The sequence below is a fragment of the Tyto alba genome, unplaced genomic scaffold (genome assembly GCF_018691265.1).
Source record: "Tyto alba isolate M040663 unplaced genomic scaffold, T.alba_DEE_v4.0 Super-Scaffold_28, whole genome shotgun sequence".
In the NCBI taxonomy this organism is placed as follows: Eukaryota; Metazoa; Chordata; class Aves; order Strigiformes; family Tytonidae; genus Tyto; species Tyto alba.
In genome coordinates, this window is record NW_024881302.1 from 13769551 (window position 1) to 13783721 (window position 14171).

The window sequence follows — 14171 nt, forward strand, 5'->3', positions numbered from 1 at the left end:
TTATTCTTGCTAAAACTCAAGCTCAGTCAAAATGTACCCTGAGTGAAAGGCCACTTCGCTTCCAATACAGTGGACATAGGAGGTATTGCCTAGAAAGTAAGGCATGCTGAAATAATGACAGCCTGCTTTAAGCTGTGATGTTAGCACCAACTGAATGTTTAAGTAAGTTTCATATTCAAATAACAAAACAGCTTGTATTAAATATAATTAATATTCATTGCTAAATATTGAGAACAAATAAAGGCAGTCAGATGGCACATTTGGCTTTGACTTCACCACTCTGGAAATGTTAATTCATGCTCTCATCTTGCCTCCTACATGCTAATGTCAGTTCTCCTTCTATGTTCTTTAAAAGTCCAGTCTACTAAACTCCTCTGAATGTAAACTACCACTGGTAATAGGAAGAAGTGCAATTATGCGATTCCACCGGCAAACAACTCCACCAGTTTCAGTTCCATTTCAGGACCCCAGTTAAATCCATCCTTCCTATTTTTAAGTCTTCTAATGCAATTGCCCCAGGGAGCCTTCCAGATGTTTATCTCTGTGCTCCCAGCCCTGCTCTTTCTATTACTCTAATTGGTATCTTCCTTCTCTCTGCAACATTCTGCACAATTCTGGCACTGCTGTGGTGAGAAACTCCTCCTCCTCAGACCCCACATATCGGAGAAGTTTTCTAGCAATTAATTCTCAGTCTCTGCTCAAATATCTGTAGCAATCATTCCTGTTCACATATGCCTCTGAAAAGTATTGTAAAGAGGAGAAAAAAAAAAAAAAAAAAAAAAAAAAGAAAAAGTATCCGATTTGTTTCTATTGGCTTTTTTGACAAATGGCTGAAGATACCTTTTTTTATTCTGTCCTGGGTTTTTGGCTGGCTTGCACTTTGACGTCTCCAGCTTTGCTAGCTGGCAGATAGCATAGGAAAACCGGGAGGATGACAATGACAATAGGGCTGACATCTGAACAATCAGAGGGCAGAGGTTTCTAATCAAACTACTTCTTCTTCCTCCTACTGAACTCAAATTCCTCATAATACTTAGGAGACAACTTACTCTGCGAAAAATTCAGCAGTCACATCTTTATCAAAAGCCAAAGGGCTTTCACTTCAGCAGTTTCTTGTAGGAACAATGAACCTTCATCACTCTGATATTCCTTTCACACACAAACACACATTAAAAAAAATAAAAAAAAGGAAAAAAATACTTTTGTTCATTTTACTTGGAATTTCTGACCTGAAATCAAAACTGAAGACACTGAAGGACACCGCATTGGTCCTTGGATCTGCCTGCACAGAGCTCCCTGCAGGATCAGGGCTCTCATTTGAAAGTGATAGAAAAGGAGTCATGTCTTCTAGGACTTAGTTCTATTCACTTCAAAGCAAGAGGTGTATCTTCCCAAGCTTACCTTTAAAAAGTTTCTTTCTGTTACTAGTTTCACTTCTTTTAATTTATTCCCTCTTTAGGATTTTTTTCGGCCACTTAAAACAAATGGATTAATTCAGTCAATGCTGTAATATTCATTTGAAGTAAAAATGCCAACTGCAGACCTCAGTTGCCCTGTTTTATTTGGTCATTTTGTGACTACAGATTTTGTGAGGTTTGCGTGTTAAAGAGTTTACAAGAATAATCTCCAATACTGGAATCCAATCCATCTGTGCAGACTCCACTGACTTCATTGGGTTTACCTGGGCTGATCAAATTGCAGGATCAGTTCCTACATTTGTACTGAACTCTGACAGATTGTAAATAACATGCTGAAAAGAAATCAAATCGGCCTCTTAATATATGACAGATTATTCTAATATGATAGATAAAGATTCAATGTAGCCATAGCATCACCTATACTTATGTCGCCCTGCCCTGGTTTTAGAGTTTGTTAAACTATCAGGATCCAGTGAAGACCAGGGTGAGGAAGAATCAGTGGCAGAGATGAGGTAATCATTGATGTGGACTCTTGAAAGGAGGACAGGATTTGTGGAGGCAGGTTTTTCTTCTGAGGAAGAAGGTAGAGGAAGGAGGTAAGGAAATTGCAGTGGATAGATGGCACTGTAGGTCTCAGGGTGATGCCTCTGCTGCCATCAGCTTCAAGGTACACAAAAGCTAAACTCAGGATCTGGGTGGGGATTTGGTGCGTGGCCACGCAAAGGGAGATGACTTCAGGGAGAAGAAACAGCTCAAATTTTGAAGTACTGAGATTTTTCATGTTATATTCTATATTTATTTTCATTTGAACATAACAGTTTGCATAATAGTTTGCTTGCTTAGCAGCACTAATACCTGGCAGACCTAGTCAATGTCGGGAAACATTTTATTTATCAGAGACAGTACCTGCCCATCTCTGTGTCTCTTTCTGGTGACTAAACAAGCATAGAACTACATTTGTGGGTACACAACTAACTCCTCTATTTAGCAAGACCCAACTTAAATGTGTGTTGCGGTCTTCTGGATCAGCCATCTGGTACTTTGCAGAGGAGGTCTGTGACAAAGCCAGGAACTGAAGTCCCATCTCCTAAGTCTCAGCCTGGTACCTTAACTGGAAATTTTCTATTCTTGTTGTCTTCAAGACCTCTCTGGGCAAAGGGCACAGAAATTCTTTGGTATCCTCCACAGTGGGATAGAAAAACAGCCAAATACAATTACAGGTGATACTTGCTTTTGATGTCAAAAGTCAAGAGACAAACAATAGAAAATTTGCAGAAGAGTGATCAACTGCTATACCATGCCTGAAGAATTCGCCGAATTTTCATCCCACTACTCTGTGCCACCTTTTCTTGGATGTGTGATACAGAGATCGCCAGAATGTACAAATCATTTTTTTCTAAAAAAGACCACATAACTCACTTCTTTAATACATACCCAGCTCACATTCTGTCTCTGACAGTGAGTTAGCTGCTGTATGACCTGTGGTACATGATAAGTCACTTCATCTTTTGCTGCCCATTTGTAAATATGGTGATCTTAAACACTTCACCTCCCTTACAGAGGAGAGGTACAGATTATTCAAACACCACATTACAAACATTTTGAGAACCTCTGCAGGTCAAAGTGCTTTAGCAGAACAATGTGTGCTGCACAGGAGGCATCAGTTTTCTTCCTGGCAATCCCTATCTTCCACTAATAATACATTTCTTTTAAAGAGGGCTGTTGCAAATATACCTAATTGCATAGATACTTTTCAGTTCCACCTTCTGCCTTCTATTCCGAGTGAGACACCACTTTTACAGCTACCCTTAGTTGACTAATTACAGTTGTACAGAAAAAGATGGACCCATAAAGTACCTTCCATTCCCTTTTTACTTTGGATGTATATCACTGTAACACTTGACTTCATAGTTTACTGTGTCCAACAAAATCTGGTGAGAAAAAGGCATCATTGGACTTTTCAAAAATGGTAAACAGACTGAGTTACCACCTAGCAACTTAGACATAAACATATGACTTTTTAGCAAAATAGGTTTGGGTTTATTGTGAAAATGAACTTCATCGTTACTTTTTCTTTTTTTTTTTAACAGCTATGAAATCAGATGTCTTGACTCTCTGTGAAAGTCATATGAAAGATATGGCTTTGGAAAACTGCTCAGAAATATATGTTAAACCATGTAAAGCTTTGAACTGTGAGATTCACTCAGTTGTAATGGATTTACTACATATTATTAATAAGGAATAATGATTTATATCTCTCCTTAAAAGATAATATTTGTTCAATTAAAGAGAAATCATCAAACCAAAGATCTCTGAATTGAAAACATCCCTGAAAGTTTTGTAATTATGTGTTCTACTCTAGTTTCCTGAGAAAACAGAGCTTAGGTTATTGCACTGTCTGACTGTCTGTCATTCTCAACAAAATATGATAAAGGGGTAGAAGACTGAGCTAGTAAATACCTGCAAACTTTGTGGAAATTGCTGGCCTATTAAAGAACCACAGAATTATTTCAGTTGGGAGGGACTTGCAGAGGTCATTGGGTCCAGACCCTGCTCAGAGAAAGACCGGGGTTATTTGGAGATATTTGTCACTTTGTGGAATAAAAAGCCATGGAAGTCTGGGGTTATTGCAGGATGCTGAGGGTTAGAAAATGTGGAAAATACATTTACAGGATGTGAAACTCCATCCATCCCACTATTTGTGCCACAAGTTGCTATAGCTAAATACATACAATGCAGACAAAAAAATTATCTAGTTTTTCCATGTAATTTTGTGCCTTTAACAACATTTTCTGCATTTTGCCTGTTGCCTTCCTGTCTCATGTGCTGCAGCAGGCTCGTGATTATCTTATTCCCCACACTCAGCTTGAAGGCATTCACAAGAGCCACTGATCACCTGGTTCAACTAGAAGGTCTCTGATTTGCAACCACATTAATCTAGAGCACCCAAACCGATGGATTTTATTCTTTGGCTCCCTAAATAAGGTCTCCTGGGATCCATCTTTCACTCTTTAGGTACAGAGAAAACCAGGCAGCACTAGCAATGGGGCAAAGCATCAGGACCATGAACAAGGGAACAGAGAGCTTCTGGCTACAATGAGAGTATTTTAACTACTTTTATTATTGTAGCACCAAGCATCTCTGATCATGGATATGGGACAAAGGAGGAAAACTGGGAGAGACCAGAAGAGGCTGCCTGAGTGGGGAAGGCAGCCTGGTATGACTGTGGGTATGGTCCCAGGAGTGCAAGCTCCATGACTTGAGGAAGCACAGTGCTGGCACAGAGGCACGTTTGCATTGTATATTGCACATATATTCATCCAGAAACATAGTAGAGTAGCTGCACAAGCAGCAACCCCTGTTTTGCTGGTTTAGTGCATCTATATTAAGGGTGTGTGCTGGTGTAATTGCCCTTCTGTCATTAAATGGCTATAAATTTTCTTAATTATAGACACAGCCACCTGCACGCACTATGGAGCACCATAAGTGGTGCTGGAAGTAAATGCAGAGACTGGCCAGGAGAGGACATCTCTGAAGCTGAAGCCAGGGAAGCAAATGGAGCCAAGAGGGAAGCAAGATTTCCTGAAGCAGCTGAGGAACCGGGAGAAAATAAGCAGACTGGCAGAAACACTCCTGGTCTAGCTGATTCTGCCAGGGGGCAGAGGATGAGCTAAGTATCTTCCTCCTTTCCCTCAGCCCAGTTTTCTGTGGTTCCCTCCCACATTTTTCCCGGCAGGGGCCATCAGGCCCTGCTAAAGATGGGGAATATCCCAGCAGTGGGACAGGGTGAGCCTCCCCGGCTCCGCCACGGCCAGGACCTCTCACTTGGAGGGCAGAAACACAGCAGAGGCATGGGGCTCGCCCTGGTTCCTAAAGGCTCAGCCTGGCAGACAGGCAGACAAACACCAGCCTATGAGCGTTTTAAAAATAAACAGCCTGAGTTGGATTTATTTTTAAATTTGAGGGAGGCTCGGGAGCAGGTCAGCCTCACAAAATGAAGCCCATTTTTTCAATGGCATTTTAAGGATGATAGCACCTCTTTACTTCATCTCTCGTTACAATGACTAATGTGGAGAGAATGCCGGGAGGCTGCAGTCAGTTGGGAGAGCCCTACTGACCCTGAGAGCAGGCAGTAAGGGATCTCCTCTGACTCCTAATCTATGCTGAGACCTGGAGGATGAAAACCTTTGCTCAGGTGCAGCTTCACCAGATTCCCCAGGGCTTTGTGTGGGCACAAGGGCCAAGAGGGACTGGATTAGTTGACAGTATAGAAGCCTAAATTTAGACAAGATACAGTAAGTGGGTGTAGGAAATGAAAGGAAGGAGTGGAAAAGGAAGGACAAGAATAAAAGTGATAGGAATGGATACATAGATTGTATTCATCATGTTCCTGCTCGTGATCTTTATTTTTATTTTTACATATCAGTAACCCTTGCCAGGAATTTGCCCAACTCTCCTGCACAAGGAATTTTCCAGAGTAAATGGGAATCACTTGCAGAGGGATGTGGTTGTTGAGGATGGGGTGTGCAGTGCAGAAACAGATTTATTACGAAAATAGAAGGCATTTATGGAATTGCTGGATAAGTGATTGGATATCAATGCTGGAATAGAGGCTGGGTGAAATGCCGGTAGCAATGACATGGCCGGGTGGTAATACAAAAGTGACTGTCCTTTCCTTCAAAGGACAGAGCTTCTGTGTCTTGTACTAGAGAAAAGTGAATGGCAGAAGCTTTCAGGAGGGAGTGGCAGTGGGCCAGAAATATTCAGCAGAAGTATTCTTCATGTAGTTGGGATAAAATATTAGCATATGTTGAGATCTGGACTTTACCTTAGTCTTGGCAATTAATAAGATTTCTATTTCCTGCAACAATCAAATCTTAGTGCTACAATCAATGGCTGATGGTGTGAAATGCCTACTATTTATTTCAGAACTGCATTTGAGATTATGATATACATATACTTAAGATTTATTCCCTCTTAAATGTAAGTACCTGAATCAATTCTCAATATATACTTTTTTTTTTTTTTTTTTTTACTCACAGGTATTTTCACACAATATAAATGCTGCATTTTCACAACATTATGAAGTCATTTAGTCCATATTGCTGGACTCTGAAAAGATGAAGTTCACTTAAATTAGGAATATACAACCAAGTGCTTGGTTGCGAGATGCTGTCTTCACAAACTGATGATACATCAGTTCCTGTGTCCAGTTACCAACAGGAAAATTCCTGCCTCTCTCTTCCCTACTGCCCTTTCCACAGCAAAGAATTTGGACAGATGCAGTTCGCACAACTTCTGCTCCTCTAAAACAGGAGAAAAACTCAGTGATTTTTGAAAATTAGCTACCTTAAAATGAATGGAAGCCCAGAGAAGTTTTTGTATACAAAAGAATGTTTTCAATGTTTATGGTAACATCCACTTACGGTTAACTTAAGGGACTCGTTCCTTGCAGTGAATTGTTTCCCTCAGTTGTTCCTTGCCCACAAACTCAGCGTCAGTGGCTGAAGAATTATGGAATAACCCATAGCCACCTTCTGTTGTGACATACTGGTTCGTCCTGTATTGGGGATCACTTGTGGAGGGAGGACGGAGGAATGAGTTTAAACCTGCATATGATTTAGGAGGTTGGAATGGAAGTCATTAGGAAAGAGCAATTGTTCTGGGAGGTAATTATAGGGAAAGACTGGCGGTGGGGAATTCGACGTTTAGGACACTAAGAAACTAAAGAGACGTGCATCAATCTCTCTCTGAATTTCTTTCCTAATCCCCGTCTTTTGCTGAGATTTGTAAAGCCAGGTTTAGCAGATTTGTCATGTTTTTGCCTGGGTCAATAGCAACAAACCATTTCCAGGTTTGTAAATCATTTTTCTTTAAACAGCTTTGGAAATTTGAGATGAACAGGGAAAGTGTGTACTTTTTGGAAGGCAAACTATCAAATTAACTGTTTCTAAAACCTGATCTTCCCACTAATATCCTCAACTTCCATTATTTTTCCTCTTTCAAGCCGTGGATTTTTACTATTTGAGGCAGGGCTTCAGAGGTGGAAATGATATTCCTCTCCTGCCCACCCCTGCCGACTCCCATGTTGCGGAGCAGGGGCCAGCTGGAGTCCAGATAGGCTGGACTTGTCCCCTGGATTGGTTCCGATTTGCTCACTTTATAAACTAGAAAAGTGGATCAACTTTTCATTCACTTATCCACTTGCAGTCAGACCAACGCTGCCTGGGTACATTTTCAGTCCCTTCAGGAGGCCCAATTTTACATGTCCTGAGCCCTTCCCTTCAGAGACTATCCTGCTGCGTTTCTCAGGACCTTGAGGTAAATACCGGCCTGCTCAATGCACCTCTCCACAGCCTTCCAACTACTCTTTCATTCTGAAGTGAAGCTGCTTCCTTTGCTGCTCTAACCCCAAACTGGACCAGCCGGGTGTTACTCGTTCACCCGCGCCCCCGCATTCTCCTTCCATCACAGGAAAACATATGGGTCTCTTCCCTGGGAAGGGCTGCATCGGACACGCAAGCCTCATGAAACATAGTGGCATCCAGGCGAGGAACAGTCTTGTTTACAGCAGGTTTCTCTCTTTCCGCACACCATACGGTTACGTCCTTTACCTGCCGGCCCGTGCCCTACCGAGCGCAGCAGCCCGGGGACGTGGGGCAGCGGGGCGCGCTGCCAGGGAGTGGGGCGAGCCCCACCTCAGACAGGGCCGGCCTGCGTGCCGGCTGCCCGGCCGGGCGAGCGCCCCAACGCCGGGCCCCGCGCCGGGAGGGCCCCGCGCCCGGAGAGCCCCGGGCGCCAGGCCTCGGCCGCCAGGGGGCGCGCGCGGGCGGCGGGGCGCGGGCGGTGCCGGAGGCGCCGGCGGGCCCGGCTCCCGCAGGGCGAGCCGCGGGCCCCGGCAGCCGAAGTCCCCCCCCACCCCCCCCGCCGAGCCGGCGGGAGGAGCGGGTCTCCGCCGCAGCAGCCGGCAGAGCGACTCGGCGCCCCGGCCGGCGGGCAGCGGCGGCAGCGCGGGGACCCTCAGCGGCGGCGCTCGGCGGGCTGCGCGCAGGTGGCGGCGGGGAGGCCGCGTCGGCGCCCGGGCCCGGCCCCTGTGGCCCCGCCCCTCCGGCCTCCTGTGGCGGCGGCGGCGGCCGCGGCTGCTGTTCCCGGGGCGGCCGCGGCGCTGCCTCCCCCTCCCCGGCTCGCTGGGCTGCCCCTCATGCGGATGTGACATTTCACGGCGTTTACCGCAGCCGCCATTTTGAGACAGAGAAGCGCTGGCGGCGGCGGAGCGGCACCAGCGCGCCGGGGCACAGGCAACGGGGGCGGCCGGAGGGCCGGGAGCAGCGAGCCGGGCGTCGGCCAGCGGCTGTGCTGGGGCGCTGGGGGGGGCGGGAGGGCAGAGGAGGGGCCCCGCGGCGCCTCCCCGACTTCGCAGCGCCGGGGACACCTCGCCGGGGGAGGGGGAAGCGCCGGGCGCCGCCGCCGCCGGGCCCTGACTCCTGGTCTCCCGTTCCCCCCCCCCCCTTCCCCTCCTCCCGGTCCCCTCCCCTCCGGCCCCCGGGGAAGCCGCCACCCCCGGCCGGTTCCTCCTCCCCACCCCTTTCCCCCGACCGGGTGCCGCCGCCGAGATTGGGCGAATAGCGAGCAAATACGTGCGCGTCTCGCTGCCTCCGCCGGCTGCCCGCTCCCTGCCCGCCGGAGCCCAGCCGCAGCCCCCCGAGGCGGGTGCCCAGTCCCGGCCGCTGCCAAGGCCCCGCCGCTCCTCCGCCCCTTCCCCTCCCGACACAGGCCTGCAGCCCCCAGCGGGAAAGGCCCAGGCCGCCGCCGCCGAGCCCCAGCCCCAGCCCGACATGAACCACCATCAGCAGCAGCAGCAGCACCAGAAGCCCGGGGAGCAGCAGCTGAGCGAGCCCGAGGACATGGAGATGGAAGGTAAAGCCGGGGCCGGGCAGGGCCCCGCGCCCTCAACTCTGAGGAGAGTTTCGCCCCCCGACCCCCTAGCCCCCACGCTTTGCTGCCGGCTGCTGGGGCTCCCCGGGCGCCGCGTCCGCCCCCGGGAGCTCCCGTCCTCCCGCCGCTCCCCTGCGAGCAAGGCCGGCCACCGGGGTCCCTTCTCCCGGGACGCGGGGAGCTCTACCCGGCGGCGCTCCGGTGGGAGCGGGGGGACGCCGGGGAAAGTTGCGGCGGTTAGGAGCGGTGTGAGGCCGGGGGAGGTGGCCCGGGCGGGCGGGGGGGGGGAACGCGACTCTGCAGGAATTTGCATCGCGGGAGGGGGAGGGTGCGGGGGAAGCGCTGCTACAAAAGGCGACCCGCTCCCCCGGGGCGAGGCAGGCGGCCGGGAGCCCGGACCTTCGGCCTGGCGGGGACCGGGAGCCTCCCGCCGCGGGGAGGTGGGGGACGACACCGCGCAGTCGCGCCCCGAGGAGGGCCCGGCCGGCCCGGGAGGGGACGGGGGTCCGTCTCAAAGTAGTTGTGATTTCGGGGCGGGGGGGGAGGTTTTTGCCTTCCGTGGGGGCAGGGGACGCGGCTATCCCGAGGGCTGCCAGGCCCCCGGGGCTGCCGGGCGGGCAGCGGGGCCTAGCCCGGGCCGGCCCGCCGCGGGGTGGGCGGTGGGCGCGGGGCTCAGCCCTGCCCTGCCCGGGGCCGTGCGGGGTGGCGCGGCGGCTCGGCCCGGCCGCTCATTGTATGCAAGGCAGCCACGCTGCTCGCCATTTTTAATTAACCCTCCTTTGAGGGTTATTTACAGAAACCGCTGCCGGCCGGGCCTAGCGCGGGGTCGGCGGGCAGCGCTGGCCATGTGTAGCGCCTGCACAGCCCTCGGCCCGGATCCTGCACCGTCATGCAGTTGCGCTGGTTTCATAAAGGAGGCACTACATTTTCAGGCTTGTTCCCTGCTCCCGTCCGGTGCAGTCTCCGGTGGTGCCTTTAGCGTTTTTTGTTTGTTGTTTTTTTTTTAATTGTAGTGTTATTTTTACACACCCTCTCTCCCCTTTGAACAACACCTTTCGACTGAATTCAACGATGTAGGATTATTTTGGGAAAATGTACGGTAGGATTTTGTTCCCTAAGGAAGGGCAGCCACAGTATGCTGCTCGTGCTGATGGTATTTGACTTGGAGGTCAAAACCACCAACTACCTAAATATCGTTTAGAATGTCTGGCTGTGAAGATGCCAGCTCTGTTCCAACCATTTTAATCAACAGTGACATAACTATTCACCAACGCAAGATATTTTGCTTGGAAACGCGACAATCAACCTAGCAAATGTACCTTTCTGCTAAATAATAGCCACTGAAATCGGGAGGAGCAAAGGTGTTCTAGTGGAAGTTTGTCACGGTGACTGTGAGATTACGTTTCAAAATTAGAAGGTCATTACATAAAGCCTTGCTTTCTTAAATGTGAATCTATTTCATAAAATGATAGCTAAAACTTATTTACTATTGGAACGACTGTTTTGGGGTTTGTTTTAGAAGAATCTCCAAACTGGTGTTTCTATACTGTGTGATAAATATGTAAAAGGAGGTGATTTAAAATATACCTCATGTTTGTATGCATACAAATATTAACATCTTGTGGGTTATATTTTCCAGCAGATTTTTTGATAGCCTTTAGCAATCTGCTTTTTCTCAATATCCTTTTCCAAGTCCTTTAGAACATTGGCTGTATTTCATGTTTTAATTTTGATTTTTATGGGCTTGGTGCTCTATCATGCTGGACACACTGTGAAATGCTGAACATTTTTATGCAGTGTGAAGGTGTCCTGAAGTTCTCTGGATTGCATCCTCTCTGTCAGTGAGGATACAGGAGTCCAAAATACATGCGGAAGTCCCTTTGATGGTTGTGGAAGTCGTACGCTGGTGGCCACCTCCATTGGGGGGGTGAGGAAAGAGTCTCTGTGTATATCAACATAGCAACACTGAGAATCCAGCATTATCTCCGAAATCTGTTTGAGATCTATTAGGCTGCACATAGCTGATTCCGGGTGATATTACAAACTTCCTGATTTCTGAGAGCTTACAGAACTGCCCATTCATGCAAAAACAAAACCAGAAAAGTTTAGCCCTTGGAGGTTTTCTTGCAGTGCTTGTTTTTTCTTGAGGAATGTATTAAGTTTACAAAATTGCAGGATCAGATTATTGTTAACTTTGTATAAAAGTTGATGTGACTGGTATATATTCATTTAGCGTGCAAAACTGTTCATCATCTTAATGTATGGGTGTTTGTGCTTTCCTGAGAGATGCTTTCAAGCAGTGAGGAAAATACTTAATAACATGTAGTTAGCTTAATTTTAACATGCACAGAACAGTGTCAGATGCCATTCTTCAGTGAGTGATCACGTTAGATTTAGGAGGTATGCGAAGAATGTGTGGTGGAAAATTGCACATCTTGATTTTGAATTACATGAAGGTTTGCTTATTCTGTGTACAGCTATACTAGATGAACAATTTTTGATGAGTGAAATAACCATTTCAGACATAGTAATAAAAATGTGTAATTAAACTCTTTAGGATTAAGTCAGATACGGTATTTTGAGTGTCTGCTCTCATGTCCCTGTTTTTCTCTGATCCCTTTCCCTTATGACTAATTTACTCTTCCGTGATGACCTTATGGACACTCTGTGTAAATGAAAGTAGCACTAGACAGAGCTATTGGACTTCAGGAGGGAGGAAGACATTCCATTCAGAAAGAAAAATTAATCTCTGCATCATGAAGGAAAGAAGCAATGGCAGCCTTGATAAGGGGCAGGTACCTGCTCAGCAGGACCAGGTGTGATGCAGACTCACCTACCTGCAATAAATACTTAGCTAGAATGCTGTGGTGTTACAGATCACCTCTTTGTGTATTTAGACTTCTGTTACCTGTGGATGTTGTTTGTAATCAGCTTTAGTCTTACTGAGGCTTGGCGACAGTGATATGTGGACAGAGAAATGTTCAATTCATGAAAACTGGCAGAATAGATTGCGTCCCTGTGGCTAAAGGCAGCCGCTTCCCCAACTGAGGGTACAGTTGGACAAACGCAGAGTTTGCTGCTGCTTGTTTTCATCTCCTGTGCCACGCCAGCGGTTGGGCTAGTGCACCTCCCTGTGATTATGAAGTGATCAAAACTAAAAGCAAAAAGTGGGGGTTTAAAATTAAGTTTAGGTTTTTAATTTGGTTCACCCTGCAGCCCCATTTAGTGTTGTATGGATGTGGTGAGGGTTTGGCATTGGGGTGGGAAGGAACAAGAAGAGCTGCTTGAGGTGGCACAGATGCTGGCAGTTACCTGGCCAAATTCTGTCACTAGTCATGGATTTTCTGTGCATCCCTCATCCATTGCCGCATAAAAGCGTGTGATGGTGGCTACCTTTGGGCTGAAACAGAGTGGGAGTGCACAGTTGAGCTGCTGGTGCCCGAGTTTTAGATAAATTAGCAGTTCGTGGTGGTGATTAGTGAAATATCCTGTAGAAATTATGAAGGGTTTATTTGTATGCTAAATAAATTTAGTGGGAAAAAAAAATTGTTTTTCTGTACTGTAAGTAGAGTATGTAGGTTGCTTTATCATGCAAAGAATTACGGCTGTTTAGTTGCTAGTGAGTTGCTCTATAAAGTGTAATTGAATTCAAGTCCCGATACTTTATATATGCTTCCTCTGTAACATCTTTTCACAAATGTGTCTGCACTTCAAAGAACTTGGCTTAATACAAATCTACAGTTACATATTTCATAAAGCTCTTTCATGGAAAGTCTCATTTGCAGCTTAATAACTGTAAGTTTCCTTTGTTTACAGTTTGAATCTGCTTTTTTTTGTAGGTTCAGCCTCTGCCCATAGTTATGTATGTACGTGTGTTTTGCATTATGGAAGTTTCTTTTCCAAAGTAGCCAGCACAGGCTTATCATGACTGCGTCACAGTCTGTGAACACGCGATGACTGGTAGTTCAGGTTGCACACTTATGTTCCCCTTGTGTCAGCTCTGCAGCCTCTCAGGCAATGCAGTCTTTTAAGTTTTTCCCTAGTCAGGGCAATTTAAAGTTGAGATTTGAATTCCAGGTGAAATGGTGCAAGATGTTCATGAAGAACAAGAAAAAAAAAGCATGGAAGGCGTTTGTGTGTATGTATGTATGTGAAAAGTTTAAAATTGCACTTTTCTGCAGTTTCCATACAATTGAAAGTTTGTGTTGCTTGCTCTTCATTCCTGTTTTGCTCACTACTGACAGAATTTACTAGATTGTCTGACCCACTGTGTGATACTGGTCTCAAGTACAGAACATTTTTGTGCCTGTCTTCTGAATGCTTACTCCCTCTCATATTTTGTCCTCATTAGTATTCTCAATTCCTGGCAATTTAATATCATTTGCATACATAACATGGTGTTTATTTTTTTTTTGCCTGTTTCCATGCCTTTCTCCTGAAGGCCTGTATGCCTTTCTTTCCCTGAGCTCCTTCGCTGGCTTCTATATTGCTTCTAGCCAAGTGGTGATAAAGTGAGCCTGTATGTTTGAGAGGAGAATATGCAGACTAAATTCATCATAAGACTGTGGGTATCTGCTTGTTTATATGTTCTTCGTTCCCCTCTCCAGCCTTGACGTTTTTCCATTTTGACCATTTTGAGATGATGCTCAAGTGAGGGGAGACAAAAATGCCGATGCAGCAGACAACAAGCAAAATTAAGTTAATTCTGAGGTTATACCTAGGGTGAAGAACCAGGCGTGGCCTCTTATTCCCAGTAACAGTAACCCTTAGTACCTCTGGAAACAGCATGCTTAGCCTTGTGAAGGGATGTGCATTGCA

The 14171-nt window shown here is 46.8% G+C and overlaps 1 protein-coding gene across 1 annotated transcript in view; it reads left to right on the forward strand.

Annotated features, from left to right (window-relative positions):
- The first annotated feature begins 8552 nt into the window (after window positions 1-8552).
- Window positions 8553-14171, forward strand: part of USP7 (ubiquitin specific peptidase 7) — a 76600-nt gene continuing 70981 nt past the window's right edge. The window contains exon 1 of the mRNA XM_042798360.1: window positions 8553-9335. Within this exon, the coding sequence (XP_042654294.1) occupies window positions 9254-9335 (82 nt within the window). The 5' untranslated portion in view covers window positions 8553-9253. The remainder of the gene's footprint in view (window positions 9336-14171) is intronic.